Raw genomic sequence first — 25,424 nt, 5'->3', positions numbered from 1 at the left:
TATTCGATTCTTCTATCGATTAGTACCGATTTCCGATTTCCACAACCATGATACTACCTCCGTCCCAATATATATGTCCCTTTTGAAAAAAAAAATTGTTCCAAATTACTTGTCCCTCTCTTCTTTCAATGTAAATTTAAGCATAATTTTTCAAAATTATTCTCAGATTTGATATTTCCAAGATTTGACTTTCTAAAATTAGTATCCATTCTCTTTTTTCAATGCATTTAATGAGGTATTTTGTTGAAAATGTTATCCAACTAACTACTTTCTTAATATGCGTTTTTTTTCCCAAAAGGACCTGTAAAACGGGACGGAGGGAGTAGTATAGATTTAGATGTGTTCTATTTTACCATTTCCAAATTTCTCACAAAATTTGAGGAAGCAAATAGAAAAATGATTTTACACATAGTAGTCTCCAAACTTCACCAACTAGCCAGCTAGGGTACTGCCCTTATAACACATCTCTCTCTCTCTCTCTCTCTCTCTCTCTCTCTCTCTTATCTCTTAAATAAAATGGCGTCGATCGTCGCCGCCGCGGCCGCCGGAACCCTAGCTCCGCTCAATCACTCTCCCACTCCTCGTCGCTCTCTCCGCCGCTACTCCACCACTCTCTCCGCCGCTCCATTTCTCCCTCAAATCCGTTGCTCAATCTCTCCCCAAAACCCTAATTCCACGACTCAAAACCCTAATTTTCCCGCCAAATCTCCGTTTTCTCTCCGTCGCTCTGCTCCACTCGCTCTTACCGCTCTCTCCGTCGGCTCCGGCTTCCTCATCCACCTCCTGGCCAGCGGAGACGGCGGGGTCGGCGGCGGTTTTGGTGGTTTCGGCGGTGGAGGTGGCGGCGGAGGTGATGGAGGAGGTGGTTTTTGGTCTCGATTGCAGTCGTATTTGGTTGCGAATGCAAAAGATGATGAATCTCAATCGGAGTGGGATCCGCATGGTTTATCTGCCAATGTGGTATTGCAAATGAATAAGCTGAGTGGATTTAAGAAGTATAAAGTCTCGGATGTTGTGTTTGTCGATAAATTGACTTCAGAAAGTATTGGCAGTGATGATTCTTTTAACGAAATGATTACGATTAGGCCTGGCGGAGTTTACACGAAAGCGCAATTGCAGAAAGAGTTGGAGATGTTGGCTACTTGTGGAATGTTTGAGAAAGTTGATATCGAGAGCACGACTAAGCCGGATGGGACAATTGGGATTGCCATTTCGTTTGTGGAGAGTAGTTGGTCCGTGGCGGATAGGTTTAAGTGTATAAATGTTGGGTTGATGGCTCCGTCCAAGACTACGGATAAGGATCCGATGGAGATGAGTGAGAAGGAGAGGATGGAGTTTATGAGGGTTCAAGAGAGGGATTATAAGAAGAGGATGGAGAGGTCTAGGCCCTGTATGTTGCCTGCTTCGACTCATAGAGAGATTTTGGATATGTTGGCGGTGGAAGGACAGGTGACTGCCAGGTTGTTGCAGAAGATTCGGGATAAGGTTCAGAGGTGGTATCATGATAATGGGTATGTGTGCGCTCAGGTGGTGAATTTCGGGAATTTGAATACTAGGGAGGTGGTTTGTGAGGTTGTGGAAGGGGATATTACGCAGGTTGTGGTGCAGTTTCAGGATAAACTTGGAAATGTGTGTGAAGGTAATACTCAGTTTGGAGTCGTCAGGAGAGAATTACCCAAATATGTAAGTAACAATGCATTTGTTGTGGTTTATCTACTTCTTTTTAATTAAACTTCTTTTGTATGGTTCCTGTTTTTCTTTTACTTGATCATCTCAGTTTGGTTCTAATCCTACATTTTTTTAGAATAGTTGAGTTTGTAGTCATGTCTTCTTGTGTTTGGTTGACAGAATGTCACCAATAGTTGTTATACTTAGCATATATCTTGAACGGGAATTGATGCAGGAAGAAATAAAAATTGTAGAGTAAAAACAGTCTAGAATGTTTTTGGGTGGATTGCATTGATTAACAAAAAGAAAAAATCGCCTCCCTCGCAATCATTAAAACTTAAAAGAGCTCAGTTTTAGTAGTCAATCAGATCTAAGCTTACATCAGTTAACTCATTATATGTCATTCCTAATAAAATATAGGTTCTGTCTAAGTGGTCCTGAAGTCAGGGCCATGTATCAAATGTATGACTGTAGTTATCCTGATCTCAATCAAGTTACATAAGCCACCAGTAGTGTCAAATTGTACTTTCTTATGGTTGAGGGTTCAAGCCTCTGCGGTGGTTGAGGATTTAAATTTTTTGAAAGACCTCACCAAAACAAAATGTTTAAACTATTCTTAGGTGAGGGACTAAAGCTCCCTTGGAGATGCTTATGTATGTTTACAGTTTTGAGTACTGATAAGATGGGATACAATATATATTTGTGGTTTATATTAGTTCAATTTTTTTCGTTATTTTTTTTTCATAGTATGCTGATGGGTGAGGGGTGCAGAGCAATTGTATTAGTATAAAGAACATTGGTTGAAAGTGGACTACATTTGTTTTAACAATATTGATAAACCTTTTAGAAATGACACATCAAAAAGGGGGAATTATATGTCTCCAACTACATGTTGAGTTGTTTTTATATGTAGTATTTGACTTGTCTTAGACTTTTACTGTATGGCTGTTAACCTTTTCTAATGATGGTTTGCGTGGTTACAGCTTCGACAAGGTAAAGTTTTTAACATAGAAGGGGGGAAGCAGGCTTTGCGCAATATAAACTCTCTAGCTTTGTTTTCTAACATTGAAGTCAATCCACGCCCTGATGAAAAAAGTGAGGGTGGGATTGTGGTTGAAATTAAACTCAAAGAACTGGAACAACAGTCAGCTGAAGTTAGCACAGAATGGAGTATAGTTCCTGGACGTGGAGGTCGTCCTACTCTGGTATATTTTTACCCAGTGTTTTCTAGTTATTGTAGTGATTGATCTAACTAGATCTGGTTAAGTTCCAACTGCTTCTGCTAAATCCTGTTTTCTTTCTGTTCACTGTCCAGGCCTCAATTCAGCCAGGGGGAACTGTTTCATTTGAGCATCGAAATCTTAAAGGATTAAATAGGTCCCTTCTTGGTTCAGTCACGACCAGTAACTTTCTGAATCCTCAGGTTAGTTTATCTTAGGTACATAATATAAGATTTTTTTCCTAAGCATATTATATAAGTTTATCACTAGTATGCTTACCTCATAGAATGGTTGTGTGTCTGCAGGACGATCTTGCATTCAAACTTGAGTATGTGCATCCATATCTAGATGGCTTAAATAGTTCACGTAACCGCACACTCCGTACTAGCTGCTTCAACAGCAGGAAACTTAGTCCAGTATTTACGGGTGGGCCAGGAATGGATGAAGTTCCCCCAATATGGGTTGATCGGGCTGGTATCAAAACTAACATCACAGAGGTAAACACAAGTACAAAACCAACTCCCGATATGTAAAGATGTTATGTAAGCTTACTTATCACACCCAACAAATAATTACTTATTGCAGAATTTCACTCGTCAAAGCAAGTTCACTTATGGAATTGTGATGGAAGAGATAACAACACGAGATGAAAGCAGTAATATATGTCCAGCTGGGCAAAGGGTGTTGCCAAGTGGAGGCGTAAGTGCTGATGGACCTCCGACAACCCTCAGTGGCACTGGCATTGACCGAATGGCATTCTTACAGGCTAATATAACAAGAGACAACACAAAGTTTGTCAATGGAGCAATTGTGGGTGAAAGAAATGTATTCCAAGTAAGCAAATTGATAAAAGTTCATAAATAAGTAAAATATCAGGAGTATTTCTTGAAGAAACTTGATGAGTTGATGTTAGATGATTACTGAGTATTTTCTTCCTCACTGTGTCTTTCTAATACCCGTGTTCTTGACTTTTTCTGCAGCTAGACCAGGGTCTTTTCATTGGCAGTAAGTTCCCATTTTTTAATCGTCACCAGCTGACTTGGACCAAATTCCTCCAGCTGAAGACAGTGGAAGAAGGTGCTGGTAACCCTCCACCCCCAGTGCTAGTCCTGCATGGGCATTATGGTGGCTGTGTTGGAGACCTTCCAAGTTATGATGCATTTACTCTAGGCGGGCCTTATTCAGTCAGAGGTTACAATATGGGAGAGATAGGTGCTGCCAGAAATATCCTTGAGGTACAGTCGTGAATATTAGAAAATCATTGGGATAATTTGTTTCTCTTGGCTGTACCTGTATGTTATAAATGTTAAAACGGAAAACCAATAATGCTTTTGTACACAAGCACCAACTTTATAGTTGGGTTTAAAGTGATAAATTTGTAGTTGAATGTTTATGCAAATTTTATTTTGATTACTACTTGTAATGTTTGCATGCAGCTTGCTGCTGAGCTTCGTATACCTGTTAGGAACACACATGTGTATGCCTTTGCAGAGCATGGAAATGATTTGGGAAGCTCAAAAGAAGTCAAGGGTAACCCAACTGAGGTTTACAGACGCATGGGACAGGGATCATCATATGGTGTTGGCGTGAAGCTAGGTCTGGTACGGGCTGAGTATGCTGTTGATCACAACTCTGGGACTGGTGCTGTGTTCTTCAGATTTGGAGAGAGATTCTGAGATATATTTTGGTGTTGATAGTTTTTCCTGATACTTTATTAATCTCGAAGTTAGTTTAGTTATCAGAGTTGAGTTTGGAAAAGGGAAATGGGCTTAAGAAAATTGATGTATAATTAATTGTATTAGTTACTTTTTGATTTTTGTTTATTTTCATTTTCGAGTTTGATTTCGGAACTATACTAGTGTTTCAAAATGGAATAAGATAGATGATTGTGTATGCAATTGAGTATCTTAATTTAACTAAATCAACCTGAGGTAGCTGTAGCTTGAGCTCCTGTAAGATTTAAATTTTGCAAATTCTGACAACTACAAGCTAGATGTTGCAGTGGTTCAAATTTGAGAATGTAATTACAGGGTTTGATTGATGCAGCTTACTCCTGCTCCCCCGTTGCCTCTTTCTGCGTGTAAGATACAGAATTAGTGCAGTGCTTCATACAAATTGGAAGAGCAGATGACTGAAAGAACATAAAAACTCATATTCTCCCATAGCTGATTGCAGATTATTCGAGCTAGCTGCTTTGATCAAAGGGGTAGCAGAATATACTTGGGATTAGACCTTACCATTTCATTTCCTACTCAACATTGTAATGCTGTCCTCTACAAAGAGAGTAACTAGTAATAAAATCATTACTAAACACTGTTCTTTTCACACAATATCATTTGATGAATATGTCAAACTCATTGAATTGTGCGGCCGTGATCGAGCCTTGCAATCAGGCAAAGCTCTACATGCTCACCTAATTATCAATGGGTTATCTCGTTTAACCCATTATGCTTCCAAGCTTGTAGCCTTTTACACAGAGTGCACACAGTTGAATGATGCCCGGAAAGTATTCGATGGAATTCCTCAAACAAATGTCCGACGCTGGATTGTTCTCATTGGCGCCTACTCTCGTCACGGGTTTCATCAGGAGGCTATGGATGTTTTTGGTGAGATGCAAAAACGAGGCATAGAACCTAACAAATTTGTTTACCCCAGCATCCTGAAAGCCTCGGGACACTTATCTGATGGACGTACTGGAGAGAAGATACATACTGCAGTTCTTAAAAATGGATTTGAATCCGATGCATTTGTTGTAAGTGCATTAGTAGATATGTATGCTAAATGCGGAAGAATCGAGAAGGCGAGATTGGTGTTTGATAATTTTGGTGAAATAGATTTGGTGACTTTGAATGTAATGGTTTCAGGGTATGCTCACCATAGGTGTGTTGAAGAAGCTCTGGATTTGGTTAAGGAAATGCAGTTAACGGCAATAAAACCAAATGTAGTTACGTGGAATATTTTGATTTCTGGTTTTTCACAAGCTGGTGATGAATCAATGGTCGCTAAACTTTTTCAGTTGATGCAAGATTCTGGTGTGGAGCCTGATGCAGTGTCCTGGACTTCGATTATTTCTGGCTTTGTGCAGAATTTCCGTTACAGAGATGCTTCTGATACGTTCAAGAAAATGTTGGGTACTGGAATGCTTCCAACTTCAGCTACAATTAGTAGTCTTTTGCCTGCCTGTGCGACTCTAGCAGATTTGAAGCACGGGAAGGAAATTCATAATTATGCAGTGGTGAGAGGATTTGAGAAAGATACATTCGTAAGTAGTGCTCTCATAGACATGTATTCCAAATGTGGGTCAATTTTTAATGCAGAAACTTTATTTACAAATATGTCTGAAAGGAATACGGTTACTTGGAACTCCATGATTTTTGGATATGCAAATCATGGTTACTGCAAAGAAGCTATTCGACTTTTCAATCAGATGGTAGATGAAGGAGAAACGGAAGTAGACCACTTGACTTTCACAGCAGTTCTAACTGCTTGTAGTCTCGGTGGAATGACTGAACAGGGCCAAGCTTTGTTCCACTCAATGCAAGAAAATTATTGTATCAAGCTAAGATCAGAGCATTACGCGTGTGTTGTGGATCTAATGGGTAAAGCAGGGGAGATAGTTGAGGCTTATAATATGATCAAGAAGATGCCTACTGTACCTGATAAGTTTGTATGGGGTGCATTGTTAGGGGCATGTAGACAACATGGTAATGTAGATATCGCTGAAATTGCAGCTACGCATCTATCCAAGCTTGAGCCTGAGAGTGCAGGAAGTAGTTTGGTGTTATCAAGTTTGTACATGGATGCTGGAAGTTGGAGAGATTCTGCCAGAGTGAAAAGGAGGATGAAGAAAAGAAAGCTGGAAAAGTTGCCAGGCTGCAGTTGGATAGATAGCACATGATATGTACCCTAAACAGAGAGAAGGCACCGAGCAGGCAACGCAAGCCAGAGGTGTCAACATAGTTCTAAAATGTGTTTACTGTGTGGCTGAACAATTATACAACATTTTAGTGCTTAATTCTCATAATTGAATGCTTAGGTTGGACAGCTATAGTCTGAATCAATTGAAAGATGTCATAATGCTTTTGATTAATACTAAGAAAATGATATTGATCCTTGGCATTGTAGTCTAGTGGATACTTCTCTCGGTAACAAGAGGTCGATGGTTCAAAGTTTAGTAGAAATATGTGTGTACCGACAATTACCACTCAAAAAGAAAATTTAAATTATTTATCTTTGCACAAGTATTAAATACAGGCCAATCGGATTGAAGGAGCGAATCAAAGGAAATTGTGATGCGGAAATCATGTCATTTTGCAGGTACTATGTAGTAGTATCTCTTCTTGTTAAGCTCAAGGATTCAACTTATATGTTTCAACTACTATGTGGGTGTTCTGATGATTCCCACCGTATAAGATATTTGTGTAGAAATTTTTTTAATTTGTGAAATGAAAAGATCACAAATGCATGACATATGCATACGTCCCTTAACCTTTGAAAAGGAAAATATCAAAGCCAAAAACATGACATGTTAACACCAGCAGAACATCATTGAACAGAAGAGATACAAAAAGGAAATCCATTAAAAAAAAATATCTAAATTAATTCATAGCTCACAATACATATTCGAATATAAGAGGAGATGCAAACAAGATTATGAAGTACAATACAAGAGCATAATAATTTATAGACTTGGAAAGCAACTTTTGTGCTCTTTATTCTGGAAGGGAGCATAATAATGGTACAGGATAAAGTAAAAGAACTACTATGTGTATTCCGTTGATCATGAGAAGCATCTCCAGAAAGAGATGTTTAACCCACCAGCAGCAGAATCAAATTAGCAACCTCATCATCTTTTTTATTACCATACCCATACTTCAACGGTTGTTCAACACTAGAGGACTGTACATTTCATTAGCAGCTTGTAACATTCTGAGAGTTCAACTCAATCTGATATAAGGTCCACTGCGTACTTACCAGTGACAGGTACACTCTAAACACCTCGCACTGTACGCATGAGTTCCTAGACTTAAGTTATAAGGTCTTTCACAAGATTACCTCTACATGCCATCACAACTAACACAAGTCACGATCCTACGAAATCTCTTGTAACATTACAACAACAAACAAAACATTAAAGTAGGTTTGTAAACGAATTATTCAATCTCTTGAACACTTACAACTTAATCACCCGTACATATTAACCAGCTAAATGCAAGTACAATTCTAAAATTCAAGTTTCATCAACTCTCCGAGCAGATTCATTACATGCTCAAACTCCTTTCAAAGTTTTACATAATTTTTACCACATACATGTAAAATGATGATAGATATAATTCGCAAGATAAATTCATGAACATTATAAACCAAGAACCCTAATACATTCTCAGTGACCTGCTCGTGATCGTGAACATGCATTACTCACGAACTTATTAACATAATTAACGACTTACTCGTAATTAAATATCCCAATTAAACTCCCCCAATTTTATTCCCAAGCCAATCCCTGCGATCACTCCCACCATTATCTATAATCATATCCGTGATACATTCCACCCTGTCCATGCCCCGGCATTACCACCATCTGTCCCCCATACGACATCGAACCACCATTCCCATTCCCATTCCCTTTCGACGCCTCGCGCAAACTATGCGGCACAGGCGTCGAACCAAACAACTGATCATAACCCGAAGATCCCTCACTCGATAATCCCTGCATTCTCTTCAAATAAAGCCTGTACTTCTGCAAATGACTCGCTACATTCTCGCGACTCAATCCTTCCACATTCATCATCTCCATTATCCGCTTTGGCACCGCATTTTTAATCCCTAAATGTGCAACTACTTCAACAAATCTCTTGTGCAATTGCGGTGTCCACACTAATCTAGCTCGCTTTGTAGCCAATTCCGCATCGATTTTTCTTGATTTTCTCAGATCCGAACCGTCTCCGTTCGGATCCGAGATATCGAAATCATCGAAAGAATGTAAGTTGTTGGGCATATAATTATTGTTATTATTATTATTACTGTTGTATTGGGCTTTGAGAGTTGACATTGTTCTCTGTGAAGCACGAGCAACGTCGAGATTAGTCCGGTAGGGTTCCGGCGTAATGCTAAACGCCGATGCTAATTCCGTCGGGATTAACGGCTGAGATAACGGAGTTAAGTCGGAGATATTAGGTAAGCCATGCTCCCAGTCGGAGATTCGGTCGTCGTCGGAGTATCCGCCGCCGGTGTAATCAGTCATCATATTCGTATTCAAATATGTGTATGTGTATAATTGAATGAAGTAGAGGTAGAGATAATGAAGTGTATGTATGAGAGAGAGAGATGTGGGAGAGAGAGAGTCAAAAGGAGAAAAGATAGGGAAGGGCGTGTTTGGATTGGTGTAAAGAGGAGGGCGGGGGATTAAATAATGGAAAGGGGGATTAAGGAAAGTAGAGTTATTTTTTTGGGGATAGAAAATGGAAAGTGCTAAAGTTATGATTCCCACGTGGAGATTTTTTGAGATATTTATTGATCATCTAAATATCTTTCCTCTTTTGGTTCATACTTTTACACTGTGTTCGAGAATTTAGGATAGAAAATAACTAATTTTCCTTTCTTTTTTAATCTTTTTAAAAGTGGAAAGAAGATTTTAGAGATAAAAATAAAAAAAAATTCTTCCAAATCTACAGCTTTCTTTTACTTTCTTTCATAAAAGTTAGTAAGAAACAAGCTGAAAAAATCTATTTTTTATATTTCTTTTCTTTTGTCTCCAAAAAAAATTTCTGCAACACAACGTTACTGCTATGTAAGTCAAGATTCTGTTTCAACTTTACTCCTGCTAGCTCACATGCTGCGGGGTAATGTTTTCGTTTTGGTGAATACGGGGTCGGATTGATGGGGTTAGGGTTATTAAATTGAATCAATTTAATTAGTTTGATTTTTTAAAAGATTAACCTACTAACAAAAAAAAATATTTTCAACTCAATCTTAACCTTTATATATTGGGTTGGATTTGATCAGATTGGTTTGAGTTAAAATTCAAATAAAATTATTTAAATACTAGTTTATAACCCGTGTTTTGCACACGGTTATTTCAAAAATTATTTAATAAAATAAATAAATAAATTTTATAATTAAAATTAAATAGTATAATTCTGAAAAATTAAGTTTATATAATACTTTCGTTTCATAAGTTATTTTTATATTATATATTTTATGAGATTATTTCTATAAATAGATTTGTCAAAATTTAAAGTTTATTTCAAATTTATATTAAAAACTTACCATAAATAATACAATTCATATTTATAATTGTATTGCAAAGTTCTATAATTAAAATGAGTCATAATAAATATATGGATCTTTTATAAACCTAATATGGATACCAAACCTAAAAATGCATAGTCCACTGGGTCAAATTAAAGTTAAAAATTATATCCGAGCCAAAATATGGATTCCAAACCTTAGAAAAGGGTTATCCAGCAATTTATAACATATAGATTTCTTAACGGTCAAAACTTCAAATAAATTTAACCAAAAGTTGAACTAAATTATTAGTACCCCATAATTTAACTGAAGATAAATATCGTCGGATACTATACGTACTGTGTTCTTTTCAAGTTTAAATTCAATAACTTTTAGTGTGTTATCCGTAAAATAATAATATTATTTGGAATATATTAATTAATATGATAAATATATAAATTAAAATTTCAAATAATAATACTATAATTATAAATCGGGTCGGGTTAGTTAGGATTTAAATTTTTTAAACCTTGACACAACCCATTATATTCTGGTTGACAAAAATTTAAACCAATTAAATTTCGAGTTTTGTATAGTCCGACTCCTTCAGCCAAAATAAGGGGCGGGTTGAGTCGATTTTGCGGGTTGGTCGATTTTTTGTTCACCCCTACTCGAAAGATTCAATTTTTGAATTCGATTAATTTTAATAAGTTTTTCTTCTTCGAAATATTTAAAATAATTTTATTTAAATTAAAATATTATATTTATTTAAATATTAATCATTATATAATTAATAAAATAATAAATATATATCAATAAAAATAACATAATCATAATAATATATATATATATATTTTAATATTAAAATATAACCGATTTTTACTCATATTAATCCTTTCAATTAATTCTCAATTTTTTAAAGATATGATTCCCGATTTTACAATATTATTGTAGGTTGTATGCATTCTTTCTCTTCAAGCGTGATATTTGAATAATAGTACTATAATTCGGGTTCCGTTAAGGTTTCCAGGATTGTGTATTATTCAAGTAGAGGGGGGAAGAATTGGAGTTTGAGTTAAAAATAAAATAGACCCGGGTTTTTTGACCTGTTAATGACCCGCATATTTCCCGAGATGGACCGTTTCCTCTCAATATAGGTAAGTCTCAAGTAGTAGTCAAATTTCTTGATGGTTCTATAAGCATGGATAGTGAATTTGTAAATATTTTTTTTTAAAACATTGAAGTACATAGAGCTTATGGGTGCATTAGAGCAATTTAATTTCAGATTTGCATGGGGTTAAATAAAATCTATCATGATTTGCGCATCTGGTCACCATAATTTTTTGTAGAGGCTACCACTCAGTTTGATACCGTATTGAAAAGAACACTAGACAATATTGTAATATTCGAAAGGACTGAATATGGTGACCTTCAATGGAGTTTGGCGATTCTACCTATCTGTTTGGGTGGATTATATGTGTATAATGCATGTGACACTAGACTGTTTGCATTTGTGACTTTTCGAATCAGGTCTATTAATTTGCAGGACAACATTTACGAGGATGTGATGTGGTTCCAGTTGGAGATCATTTTATTTTACTTTAGCACATGATTCTCATCAATCAGTACTGTTAGAAATATGTTGTGTACTTGATGATAAGCTAAACAAAACACCTTAGTAGATTTAATTTAGTGAATTTTGTAGCACCCGACGGATGATCAATTATAGTCCTGAAGGATGACTAACTGACATCCACCGGGTGAGTAGCTTATGTAACAATAAGTACTGTAGCACATTTCTGCAAACAACTTTGTATAGATTCTGTAGTAGCTTATGAATCATGTAGACTGCTAGTAGATGTGCAGAATAGGTTGATTAAATATAAATATAAGACGTCTTGTAATTCTTCACAAATAAAATGGAGTCAAGTGATGAATGGCTACCCAACGGATGATCAACAAAGCTACCCGACGGATGATCAACAAGGCTACCCGACAGATAACAAGCATGTACCCGAGGGATGATCAATTCAAATATCTGTTGACAGTGACAACACAGTCACATGCGTCGAGTGTTTGCAAAAGGAATGTGGCAGCCTATTTAGCAGGGTTTTGAGAACAAAGAAGCATTGCCATTTCCATGCTATTATGAAGATATTCAAAGATGTTGGAATAGAGTAGTGAAGCAGCATGGAGTTAGACTTGATAGGTTTTGTTTTATTATCTTGTCTTATTACCATGTAAACTTCGTGATATATAAACCAAGTGTAGCAAGTAGAACAACTACAACAAATAGACTAAGTAAACACATTCTCAGAGAAACATTTATAAGCTGTATCCTGTAGCATTTCTCTGCAAGTTTAGTTGTTCATATTTGTAACTGCAACTGTGAGCAATTCAAGCTTCACAGGGTTCTCTCGATATATATATATATCTGGTGGATACATTCAAATCCACCAGAAAGTTTTAAAGACCCGTGTTTTTATTACTTGTGTTTTGATATATGTAATTCTTTCATTCAACACTTTGCAAATCAAACACTTATATATTATTGAGTTAGAACAATTTTAAAAATCTCAAAAGAAGCCAGAATTATATTCAACCCCCCTTCTGTAATTCTTGTTGTATTGTTATGGAATAACAATTGGTATCAGAGCAAGCTCTTGAAGTAAAAAGAGTTTAAAGATCATAACAAACAACAAGATGAACAAGAAGGATGTTGGAGTGAAGATTCCATTTCTGGACAAAGACCATTATAACCACTGGAAGGTGAAGATGCACCTATATCTTCTTTCTCAAGATGAGGCCTATGTGGATTGCATAGAGAGAGGTCCTCATGTACCAATGAGAGCTGCAACAGGAAATGAACCATCTGTTCCCAAGCCTAGGCATGAATGGTCAGATCCTGATATTGAGCAAGTCAAGAAAGACAAGAAGGCCATTAATATATTGTTCAATGGAGTTGATAATGATATGTTTGATAACATCATTAACTGCAAAACAACCAAGGAGGTTTGGGACACAATTCAGATTATCTGTGATGGTACTGAGCAAGTAAGGGAGAATAAGATGCATCTGCTAATTCAGCAATATGAGCATTTTCATTGTGAAGATAGTGAGTCTCTCAATGATATTTTTAGTAGGTTTCAAAAACTACTAAACGCTCTAAAGTTGCTTGGAAGAGTCTATCAGTCAAAAGATTCCAATCTCAAGTTCCTTAGATCTCTTCCAAAGGAATGGAAACCAATGACAGTCTCATTGAGAAACTCTCAAGATTACAAGGAGTTTACTTTGGAGAGGCTGTATGGCATCCTGAAAACTTATGAGTTTGAAATAGAGCAAGATGAGAGGATGGAGAAAGGAAGGAAGAAAGGAGGGTCCATAGCACTGGTTGCTGAGTTGGAGAAAGAGAAAGAGGTGAAAGTAGAAGCTGTTGAGTCCACTTCAAAGGTCTGTGAGAACAAGGGCAAGGGGCGGGTAGTTGAAACTGAAGATCATTTGAGCCAAGGTGATATGGATGATATTGATGAACATCTTGCATTTCTTTCCAGAAGATTTTCCAAGCTCAAGTTCAAGAAGAATTTTGGAGCAGCTAAGCCAAGTAGAAACATGGTGGATAAATCAAAATTTAAATGTTTCAAATGTGGCTTGACAGAGCATTTTTCCAGTGAGTGTAGAAAGTCAGATTCCAGCAAAAAGAAGTTTGAGCCTGTGGATTATAAACAGAAGTACTTTGAGTTGCTCAAGCAAAAGAAAATGGCTTTCATTACACAAGAAAATGACTGGGCAGCAGATGGACTGGATGAAGATATCAGTTATGTCAATCTAGCCCTAATGGCCAAGTATGATGAAACAGAAACAAGTTCTTCAAGTAATCAGGGAAACAGAAAGAATCTTTGGTACCTAGATAGTGGTTGTTCAAGGCATATGATTGGAGATTCTACCCTGCTCACAGAGTTCAAGGAGAGAGCTGACTCAAGTATTACTTTTGGAGATGACAACAAGGGTTATACCGTGGGATATGGCTTGATTTCAAAAGAAAATGTCATCATTGAGGAGGTTGCCCTAGTGGATGGTCTCAAGCATAATTTTCTGAGTATCAGCCAGCTCTGTGATAAGGGAAATTTAGTAACTTTCAATTTAGAAGCCTGTGTTGTGACTAACAAAAGAAGCAACAAAGTGGTTCTCACTGGTGTGAGAAGAGGAAATGTGTATCTAGCTGATTTCAACTCATCAAATGCAGAATCTGTTACTTGCCTTCTCAGTAAAGAAAGTCAAGATGAAAGTTGGTTGTGGCACAAGAAGCTATCCCATCTAAATTTCAAGACCATGAATGAGCTTGTCAAGAAAGAACAAGTTAGAGGAATTCCTCAAGTGGAGTTTACCAAGGATGGACTGTGTGATGTCTGCCAAAAGGGAAAGCAGATTAAAGCATCATTCAGAAAGAAGCTTGATTTAACAATTGAAGAACCTTTGTAATTACTATACATGGATTTGTTTGGACCAGTCAATGTGTTGTCCATCTCTAGGAAAAGATTTTGCCTAGTAATTGTAGATGATTTCTCAAAGTTCTCTTGGACATATTTCCTAAAGTCTAAAGATGAGGCTAGTGAAATCATCATCAATCATATAAGCCAAGTCAACAATCATCCTGATTTCAAAGTAAGAAGAATCAGGAGTGACAATGGAACTGAGTTCAAGAATTCTGTGATAAGATCATTTTGTGAAGAAAATGGAATAATGCCCCTAGGCAATAACTTCAATTTCAGCAGCTACCGCAAGCTAATGAAAAATCTGAATTGGAGGAGTTGAGGCTCATGTGCAAGAGTCAAGCTGTGTCGATCAAGACCTTGGAGAATCAGATTGGGCAGATTGCTAATGCATTACTGAATCGTCAACCTGGCACGCTTCCAAGCGATACTGAAGTGCCAGGCAAGAAGGAAGCTAAGGAGCATGTTTAGGCAATTATATTGAGGTCTGGTAAGGTTGCAAATCCTGAAAAAGCTAATACTCCAGAATCTGAAGTTGAGGATGAAGAAGAAGAAGTGTAGAAAGAAGAAGAAGTAGAACCAAGAAAGACTACTGTTGAGCACACTCCTCCTGAGGGTAATATAGGGGAGAAACAGATCTATCCTCCACCTCCTTTTCCTAAGAGGCTGCAGAAGAAAAAGCCGGATAAGCAGTTTTAGAAGTTTCTGGAGGTGTTTAAGAAACTTCACATCAACATACCTTTCACCGAAACTCTTGAACAAATGCCTAGTTATGCGAAGTTTATGAAATGTATTCTCTTTCGGAAGGTGAAGCTTGATGACTTAGAGACCGTTGCTCTCACGGAGGAATGCAGTGTTGTGTTACAACAGAAGTTGTCTCCGAAGCTTAAAGATCCTGGAAGCTTCACTATTCCATGCACCATTGGAAATGTGTCATTTGAAAAATGCTTATGTGACTTGGGAGCTAGCATCAATCTGATGCCTTTGTCAATCTTCAAGAAGTTGGACTTACCGGATCCAAAGCCTACTTATATGACTTTGAAGTTGGCCGATCGTTCTATTACTTATCCACGAGGCATTGTTGAGGATGTTTTGGTCAAGGTGGATAAACTCATCTTTCCTGCTGATTTTGTAATTCTTGATTTCGAGGAGGATAAGAAGATTCCCATAACCTTGGAAAGACCTTTCCTGGCGATCGGCTGAACTTTGATTGATGTGCAGAAAGGCGAGCTCACCATGCGAGTGTTAGATCAGGATGTAACTTTTAATGTGTTCAATGTGATGAAGTTCCCTACGGAAAAGGAGGAGTGCTTAAAAGCGGAGTTGGTTGATTTTGTGGTTACTTCAGAACTTGATCAATTGCTAAGGTCGGATGCCTTAGAAAAGGCCTTGGTGGGGAATTCCGATAGTGAAGATGATGAAGGGGATGAGCAGTTACAATGTCTGAATGCTTCCCCCTGGAAGAGAAAGATGGATATGCCTTTTAAATCTCTTGGAATGGAGGAGCTGGACAAAGCTCCTAAGCGCCTCAATCCATCTATTGAGGAAACTCCTACTCTTGAGCTTAAGCCTTTACCTGAATATTTGAGGTACGCGTTTTTAGGTGATGCATCTACTTTGCCTGTTATTATTACATCCGACCTTTCAGATAGCGATGAGGAAAAAGTCTTGAGAATTCTGAGAGAATTCAAATCGGCAATTGGATGGACGATAGCAGATATCAAGGGAACCATCCCTTCTTATTGTATGCATAATTTCTGCTAGAGGAAGGTAGCAAGCCTACTGTTGAGCAACAAAGAAGGTTAATCCCTATCATGAAGGAAGTTGTGAAGAAGGAAATTCTTAAGTGGTAGGATGCAGGGATCATCTATCCCATTTCTGACAATTCTTAAGTGAGTCCAATTCAGTGTGTACCAAAGAAATGAGGTATCACAATCGTTGCTAATGAGAAGAATGAGCTCATTCCTACTTGAACAGTCACGGGGTGGAGAGTTTGCATGGATTACAGGAAGCTGAACAAGGCCACGAGAAAAGATCACTCCCCTCTACCGTCTATTGATTAGATGCTTGACAGATTGGCTGGGCATGAGTACTACTGTCTTCTGGATGGCCATTCGGGCTATAATCAAATTTGCATTGCTCTAGAAGATCAGGGGAAGACTACTTTCACTTGTCCATTTGGTACTTTCGCCTTTAGAAGGGTTTCTTTTGGGTTATGTGGAGCACCAACCATATTTCAGAGATGCATGATGGCTATCTTCTCTGATATGATTGGTCAGAATGTGGAGGTGTTCATGGACGATTTCTCTGTGTTTGGCGATTTATTTGATGAGTACTTACAGAATCTAGGCGACGTTCTCAAGAGGTGTGTTGAGACCAATCTGGTTCTCAATTGGGAGAAATGTCACTTTATGTGCGACAGGGCATTATTCTTGGGCACAATGTCTCTAGTAAGGGTCTTTAGGTGGACAAAGCCAAAGTGGGGGTCATCGAAAATCTTCCCCCACCAATTTCTGTTAAGGGAGCTCGCAGTTTTCCGGGTCATGCGGGCTTCTACAGGCGGTTCATCAAGGACTTCTCAAAAATTTCTAAACCTTTGTGCAATCTTCTGGAGAAGGATGTCTCATTTAAGTTTGATGACGAGTGCTTGGTTGCTTTTGAGTTCTTAAAGAAGAGTTTAATCACGACACCTGTCATAACTGTACCTGATTGGAGTGAACTGTTTGAAATGATGTGTGATGCAAGTGACTATGCAGTTGGAGCAGTTCTTGTGCAGAGAAAGAATAACATATTTCATGTATTCTACTATGCTAGTAAGACCCTAAATGGTGCTCAGCTGAATTATACTACTACGGAAAAAGAACTTTTGGCTATTGTCTACGATTTTGAGAAATTTCGATCTTATCTGCTTGGGAGGAAGGGGACAGTTTTCACTGATTATGCTGTAATTCGATATCTCGTCTCAAAGAAGGACTCGAAGCCTAGGTTGATTAGATAGGTTCTTTTGCTTCAAGAATTTGAGTTAGAGATCAAGGAAAGGAAAGGTACTAAGAATCAAGTCACTGATCATCTCTCTCATTTTGAGGATCCAAGTGCAACTTCACTGGATAAGACATTAATAAATGAGTCTTTTCCCGATGAGCAGCTGTTTGGAGTACAAGAGGAAGAATCGTGGTTTGCAAACAATGTGAACTACCTTGTAAGTAATATCATGCCTCCCGACTTGTCATATGCTCAAAGGAAGAAGTTTATACATTAAGTTAAGTGGTATATATGGGATGAGCCGTTTCTTTTTTGACAAGGAGCTGGCCAAATTATCAGGAGATGTATTCCCTACAGCGAAACGAGGGGGGATTTTGCGAGATTTCCACTCAACGGATTACGGAGGACATAATGACGGAGGACATAATGGCGGAGAAAAGACAACAACTCGTATTCTTCAAGCAGGTTTCTTTTGGCCGACTTTTTTTGAAGATGCTCATCAGTTCATTTTGAAATGTGATTGATGTCAAGATGTGGGTAATATGTCCAAGAGAGATGAGATGCCGCTTAATGTGCTTCTTGATGTTTGGGGAATTGACTTCATGGGGCCATTTGTCTTATCTTGTAACAATCAGTATATCTTGTTGGCGGTCGATTATGTCTCGAAATGGGTTAAAGTCAAGGCGTTACCAACGAACGATGCGAAGATAGTGCTTAATTTTCTTCATAAGCAGAAATTCACAAGATTTTGAACTCCGAGAGTCATAATCAGTGATGAAGGGTCGCATTTTTGCAATCCCAAGTTCACTGCTATAATGCAAAGATATAATGTGAATCATCGCATTGCTACGGCTTATCATCCTCAGACGAATGGTCAAGCTGAGGTATCCAACAGAGAGATCAAGCACATTTTAGAGAAGGTTGTGTATCCATCAAGGAAATATTGGTCTTTGAATCTTGATGAAGCTATTTGGGCGTATAGAACAGTATACAAAACTCCATTGGGAATGTCGTTGTTTCAGTTGGTTTATGGTAAGGGGTGTCATTTGCTGGTGGAACTCGAGCATAAAGCGTATTGGGCTTTGAAGAAGTTAAATCTTGATTTGGATGCAGCTGAAAAGAAGAGGATGCTTCAATTGAATGAACTCGATGAGTTTTGACTTCAAGCTATGAAAATAATAAATTGTATAAAGAGAAAGTCAAGAGGTGGCACAATAGGGGTCTAGTGCTCAAATCATTTGTGCCAGGGCAACAAGTTCTTTTGTTTAACTCTCACCTCCGTTTTTTTCCTGGGAAGTTGAAGTCAAGGTGGTCAGGGCCATTTGTTGTCAAAATTGTGTTTCCCCATTGAGCGGTGGAGATTTTTGATAATGATCCAGGCCAAACATTCAAGGTAAATGGTCAGAGGTTGAAGCATTACTATGGTGGCACGGCAAACCGCGAGGTGGTTAGTGCCGTTTTATTGTCTATTTGATCTCGCAATTCTACGTCAAGCTAACCACATAAAATAAATGCTTCTTGGGAGGCAACCCAAGTTATACATTAGTAGATAGCCATGGAACGTGGTTTTCTTCCATCAGGGAAATATGGTAAATTGTTGGAGATGATCTTGGAGATGGGCTGGGTTGCTTTTTGCGAGGCACCCGCTGCTGTGCCCATGAGTGTGGTTCGTGAGTTTTATGCTAATGCAAAGGCGGAGAAGAATGGTTTCTGTGGTTCGGGGGATGACGGTGGAGTACAGTGCTGAGGCAATAAGGAGGGTGATTGAGCAGCTCGCGAGGAAGCCTGGTCAGGATATTTGGAATGAGAAGACTCCGGAGGAGTTTGATTTGGATTTGATAGTAGCTACTTTGTGTGTGCCTGAGACTCACTGGAAGTTCAAGAGGGGCATGACTGATTATTCTACGTTCCCTGCTTCGTGCATGAACAGGTTTGCATGTGCATGGAATTTGTTTATTTGTGCTAACATCATGCCATCTTCTCATGTGCATGATGTCACTATAGAGCGTGCACGCTTATTGTGGGGTATTCTGCAGGGGGACTATGTGGAACTTGGTATGGTTATTCACCAAGGGATTCTGAGATTTTTGCGAGGGAGTACTACGGGTTCTATACCCTATGCGTCCATTGTGACGAAGTTGTGTGCTGCAGTTCGTGTTCGTTGGGCCGCACATGAGCAGCTTCAGCTTTCTAGTTCTGCTATCGGTAGTTCAACATTATTGAGTATGGTGGAGTGGTATGGTGGTAAGCCCGATCCTAAGGGGCTTGGTTATTCATATGATATTCTTCCGGGCAAACGGCCAGCTGATCAGATGTATGCTGGTGGTTCAAAGCATGCCCGTGAGGCGGCATGAAGAGCTCAGTTGGGTGAAGAGGCCGGTCCATCGTAGCAGGAGTAGGAGGAAGCATTAGTAGATGTTGGAGTTGGTATGAGCATGGCGCAGTATAGGAGTCTGGCGAGGAGGATGGATGCGATGCATGACATCCATAGTCAGTTTGCACGTGATCTCACCCAGGAATTAGGGACTGCTTTCAGAGCCATAGGTGTTGACATCTAGTGGCCAGTATTTGGTGAGGACTCCGTGTATCCACCTCCAGACACGCCTGACACTCCACCCGTTGGGGGTGAGGATCTTGATTCTGAGTAGGTATGCCTGATTCCTTACTATTACCTTCACTGAGGACAGTGAAAATTTTAAGTTTGGGGGTAGTAGTTGAAGGATTATGTTTTATGTGAGTCGCATATAGTTTGCATATTCATGATATTTTAGTTCATATAGTTGCATATTTTCCATGTAGTAGTTTTTTTTATAGTTTTTTATGATAGTTTGTTCATATAGTTTCATGCATTTGCATAATAACTTGATCCCTTATATGATTTTTCCGATTGATTTATGATATTGATGCTAGTGTAGTGATGTCGTATTTAGTGATGTTAAGTCTTGTTGAGTTGATTTGCATGCTAGAGATAATTGTATTTCACTAAGTCTTATAGGTTGCTTGAGGGCTAGTTTGTAACGACCGGGAAATTTACGTTGTATTATATCATATTTATAATAAAATATGTGTATTAATATGTCATTTATGTGTGATTATCTGTTTAAACTCTAATTGTTATGTGTTACGTGAATTCCGTATCATTTCTGTATTTTTAAGGTATTTTTCAGTGTTTTATTTCGTATTCATAGGTTTCATTTCAAACGTTTTACGACCCAAACAATGATTTTAAAGCCAGTATTTCAAATAAAATAATGGGCCTTATTTTTCATCAAACGGCTTTTACAATCACATTATTCTGAACATCTAGATATTTTATAAATTTTCTCGTTTTACGAAAAATGACTTTTCCGGGCCCCATTGGGTGTTAAAACCCCCACAAAAATCACATTTTTATTTTTATAAATTATAGGACTTTTATTTATACCATTTCTTTGTATTTTTGTATTATTCACAATTTTTGGGAAATTTTGGCATATATATTGTATATATAAAATATTTATAAATTAAATTTTAATACCCAAAAATTATGAAAATTAGGGACAAATATTTTTATTAAATGTATAATTAGCCCCTTAATTTTATTTAGGAGTATTAATTTTGCAGCTATAAATACCCTAATTATTATTAATTTAATTAAAATCAGAAAATTCTGCAAATTAATCCAAATTTCCAGAAATTAGGGTTTGGTGTTCTTGAATTCAAGCAGAGATTTGATCGTGATTCTGATCTCCAAATCAAGCATGTGAGTACTCAATCAAAAGCTCTTGATCTCTATTTTCTATTTCTGTCATTAATTTTGAGTTTTATTGCTTCAATTTTCAATTTGTATTTTTAGGGTTTATGTTTGATTTAGGCGTTTTTGATTCAGGAATCGTTTGATTGTTTTGATGATTTGTATAGCTTTGTCTTGAGTTTAGGAATGATTTTGAGTATTCAATTGATTGGTATAACCCCGGGAGGGTATGGTTCGAGTTCGTGGGTTTAGCCGAATTTTTGATTCGTTTTTCTGTGATTTTGGTGATGTTGTGATTGTTGTTGATGGCTGGGATTGATTGTAGGAGTTAATAGCTTTATTTTCGTATATTAAACATCGAGTTTGGTTTCTGTTTAAGCCAAACCCGTTTTTCCGATTTAACCCGCCGAAAAAGCTTTGTTTTTGGCCGGAGAAGACGACGGGGCTATCGTCGGTGGTTGCTGAGTGGGTGGTTGTGACGACGGAGTCGAGGGGAATGTGTTGGCAGCAAGAACGGCGTCGAACCATCACGTTTTGAGCTCCGATTGAGCTTCGCCGGAACCGGCCATCGGCGCCGGATTCTGGGCTGTTCTTGGACGACCCGGGTGACCCGGTTTCAACCCGGTGTTCGACCCGGTTTCGATCCAAAATCCCCCAATTCGTTTATCTGATTTCTGTTTCTGGAATTAAAATTTATTTACTTTTATTTTGATAATACAGAATTTAATTTTGTAAATTATAAAAATCAAATAAAAATCAGATTAAAAATCTGAAATATTTTGTAAATAATTCCTAAATTATTTTCTTAAATTATAAATTCGAATTTAGTGATTTAATTAAGTATTTAATTATTTATTTAATCATTTATCTATTTATTTATTTATTATTTAATAGTTAATAATTAATAATTAACGGTTATATTAATCAAATATTATGAGAAACGATTCGATAAATAAGGGAATAAAATGAATAACTCGTAATTATACAAGTAATTGAACGATAAGTTCGATTATTATTATTATTATTATTATTATTATTCAGATGATAGTTAATTATTCGTATAATATTGTAATAATTATTCGTAATGAATAATTAAATGCAGATAATTGATTTAAATTGTAACGTGCAATAACAACAGTAATGTTTCGATACAAATATGAGAATAACTCGTAGAAATACGAGTAGTGGATCGTTGAATTGAATTCTGATTCGGATAATAGTCTATTTATTCGACAGTTATCGTATCAGTTAATGATATCGATTATTTACTTATAAATGATCGATCTAATCGAATAAATAATGATAAGTTGTAAATATTTGTAATAAATTGTGATTAATCCTAATAATTAGGGATTGATTATTTTAAATTAGTAAATAATTATTAATTAATTATTTATTAGTTATTTATTTATTAAATATTTAAAAAGTGATTAATTATTTCGATAATTAATCACATAATTTTCAATAAATCATAACTTCTTCATTTTAACTCCAAAAATTATAGAAAAATTATTTTTGACTTTGATTTTTCTTAAATAATTATTTAAAATTATTTTTAGACTTAAAAATTAGCAATAATTATTTATCTTTAATAATAAATTAAATTATCAGTGTTTAATTGATAATAATTCAACCGTTAGTCCGATTTGAGTGAAACGAAAGCCATTTTACTCAGAAAAATGAATTCTTTTCATTAAAAATAATATAAAGACCTAATTTCTTTTAGAAATTAGTTAACCTTATTGATTGCTTGCTTATCAGTCGAAATACATACCGATACGAATCCGAAAAATTCCGAAAAAATGGGAAATGAAGCAGAAGGTGATCAACGGAGAAATCAACGAGTCGATTTTGATTTTAAAAATTATTTTAACTATAGAAATGATTATGTGCTTATGTGCATTATATGGTTAATCGAGTCTTACTTGCTTATATGTAATATAAGAGTCAGTCATAAACGCATGGGTAGATAATAGGAACGAAATAAAGTCGATTCAAGATGCAAATTGAAGTACAAAATGACTTAACCCGTCTATTTTGCTAACAGAAGCTAAGCCAACAAGGCAGGTCAAGTAGGTGATATACGAAAGTGATTTAATTGCAGTAAGTCGCGCAGAAGGCAAGTTTCTCCTCTATTCTATTTTTCAGAATAGTGATATTCTTTTCAGATTTTTATTACATTTGCACTATTTTAATTCCCTTGTTCATAATTCATTTCGATTATTGATTTTTTCTTTTCGTTTGAATTCATTATTCATATTCCAATTGTTACTCACAATTATTGACATATTCTGGTGATTAGAATATGTCAAAGCATACCGATTGTTCCGGTTGCTATTCCACGGACCGGATAATACTACTTTTGGGATTAAGCCTACTTAATCCTAAGGACTGGGACATAACCGGATCCTTGAAACGGGCCGTAGTGCCTGGGTGCCCGACGGGATCTATATAGTGAGATATAGATCTGCACTGTATCCTGGCTGATCAGCAAGGTATAGCTGTAAACTTGAGTCCAGTTTAGTTCAATTGTATTCACCAGTAATGGCCTTCTTTCAATTCTTATGAGGTTATATCTTTGCAGATATACCTGGGTTACAGATTCAATTATAATGCTTTAACACTGTTTATGTTTTGTGGACTTGTTGAGCAATTTTTGGCTCACCCTTTTTTGTTGTTATTCACCTTATTATTTTCAGTTAAGAAGGAATATGAAACCCATCAGGACACGAGTGGTAAAGAAGCGGATCAAGCCTCGGGATCCTCTCATACCCAAGGTGTTGATCCCAATTCAGGAAGAAAGCTTTGAGTTGCCCGAGCAGGTGGAGTATTGATAGATAGTATGTATGTTTGAATAAAAGCTGAACTTAGTTTAAAAATAAATTAGACAATGGTTTGTAATAAAGAGAGTTGTGAGATTTTAAATGTTGGTTTGTAATAAAAGTAGTTAGTGGTTCTTGTTTTCATACTTCAACCTAAAAAGGTCATGGTTAGTGTTAAAGGGGTTTAATTTCATTTCTTTATTATTTATTAATAAGCTTGTACAGGTTTGGTGATTAGTTCGTAACCCCCAAACTTATACCCCGGGTTTGGAGGGCGTTACAGTTTGGCATCAGAGCTGTAGGTTTGGTCCCTGAAAACAAGAACATTAGGATTAAGATTGGATAGGGAGATCACATAAGACAGGGATAGTTAGATTAGGAAGAATAGTGTTAGGATTTAGGTCAGATTAGAATAGGAAAGTATAAATCTTAGGATTGTTTAGTGACCTTTTCTTTTCTTTGATATATTATCAGATGGCATCTTCTGGTTATTCTGCATCTTCCGAGAGGACAGTCACTGGGCCAGCAGCACCAGTTATACCTCCAGTATCTGAGCATATGTTTCCTCCTCTACCACCTCCACCACCATTGCCACAGGAGCCGGTACCACCAGTTCAGGGGATAGTTCATGACCCCATAGAGATGTTTGATCCTTTTGAGTTCTTCGAGCCAATAGTTCCTTTACCAGTTGAGCATCAGTTTTTACCAGGTATTGAGCAGGAGTTACCACCACCACCATTGTTACCTCCTATACCAGTGCATGCCCCAGAGCCAGACATATTTCAAATGATTCCAGTCGAGGGAATGGGAGAGCATGATGTGGATCTACAGTTAGGTTTACCACAGCAGGGTGCAGGTATACCGAGAGTTCCTTCCCAGGAGTCAGTAGGTCAGGTTGCTCAGCCGCATATGGTACCATATCATGAGTATAGAGTTATGAGGGATGATGTGGAGTATTGGCGGGCACAGTATCGAGAGATCATGCATCTGTTTGACCAGAAGGACAGAGGACCGTTAGCGGCCCTATAGCCAGATTACTACATGAGACAGCGATTATAGTCAGTGTTGATGAGCGCTACTTGGGAGCTGGATGATTTGACCCATGATGGACCTCCTTCTTTTGTAGAGTTCTATCGGATATTCCGCTTGGCACAGACTTTGGTCCAGGCACTTAGAGAGGAGCTTAGGCGTATTCCGCCTGGTTTCTGAGACAGGGACAGTTGAGATAGTGACTTCAGGGTATAGATATTTATAGAGGCAGCATAGTATAACCTAGTGA

The 25,424-nt window shown here is 37.4% G+C and overlaps 3 protein-coding genes across 3 annotated transcripts; 2 read left to right on the top strand and 1 right to left on the bottom strand.

Moving 5' to 3' along the window:
• The first annotated feature begins 412 nt into the window (after positions 1-412).
• LOC141698576 (protein TOC75-3, chloroplastic) lies at positions 413-4,711 on the top strand. The gene is made up of 7 exons (XM_074503297.1): positions 413-1,683; positions 2,652-2,873; positions 2,984-3,091; positions 3,194-3,385; positions 3,474-3,722; positions 3,869-4,123; positions 4,325-4,711. Exons 1-7 carry the CDS (start codon positions 517-519, stop codon positions 4,562-4,564), a joined length of 2,433 nt encoding a protein of 810 aa, XP_074359398.1. The 5' UTR covers positions 413-516; the 3' UTR covers positions 4,565-4,711.
• Positions 4,712-4,851: 140 nt separating this feature from the next.
• LOC141698578 (pentatricopeptide repeat-containing protein At5g59600) lies at positions 4,852-7,154 on the top strand. The gene has a single exon (XM_074503298.1). The coding sequence runs from the start codon at positions 5,152-5,154 to the stop codon at positions 6,784-6,786; it is 1,635 nt and encodes a 544-aa protein (XP_074359399.1). The 5' UTR covers positions 4,852-5,151; the 3' UTR covers positions 6,787-7,154.
• A 345-nt stretch (positions 7,155-7,499) lies between these two features.
• Positions 7,500-9,313, bottom strand: LOC141696679 (transcription factor PCL1-like). The gene has a single exon (XM_074500792.1). It carries the CDS (start codon positions 9,133-9,135, stop codon positions 8,410-8,412), a length of 726 nt encoding a protein of 241 aa, XP_074356893.1. The 5' UTR covers positions 9,136-9,313; the 3' UTR covers positions 7,500-8,409.
• Between the last annotated feature and the right edge of the window lie 16,111 nt (positions 9,314-25,424).

This window comes from Apium graveolens, chromosome 11 (genome assembly GCF_009905375.1).
Source record: "Apium graveolens cultivar Ventura chromosome 11, ASM990537v1, whole genome shotgun sequence".
NCBI classification, from domain to species: domain Eukaryota; kingdom Viridiplantae; phylum Streptophyta; class Magnoliopsida; order Apiales; family Apiaceae; genus Apium; species Apium graveolens.
This window is presented reverse-complemented; position numbering and strand designations above follow the sequence as displayed.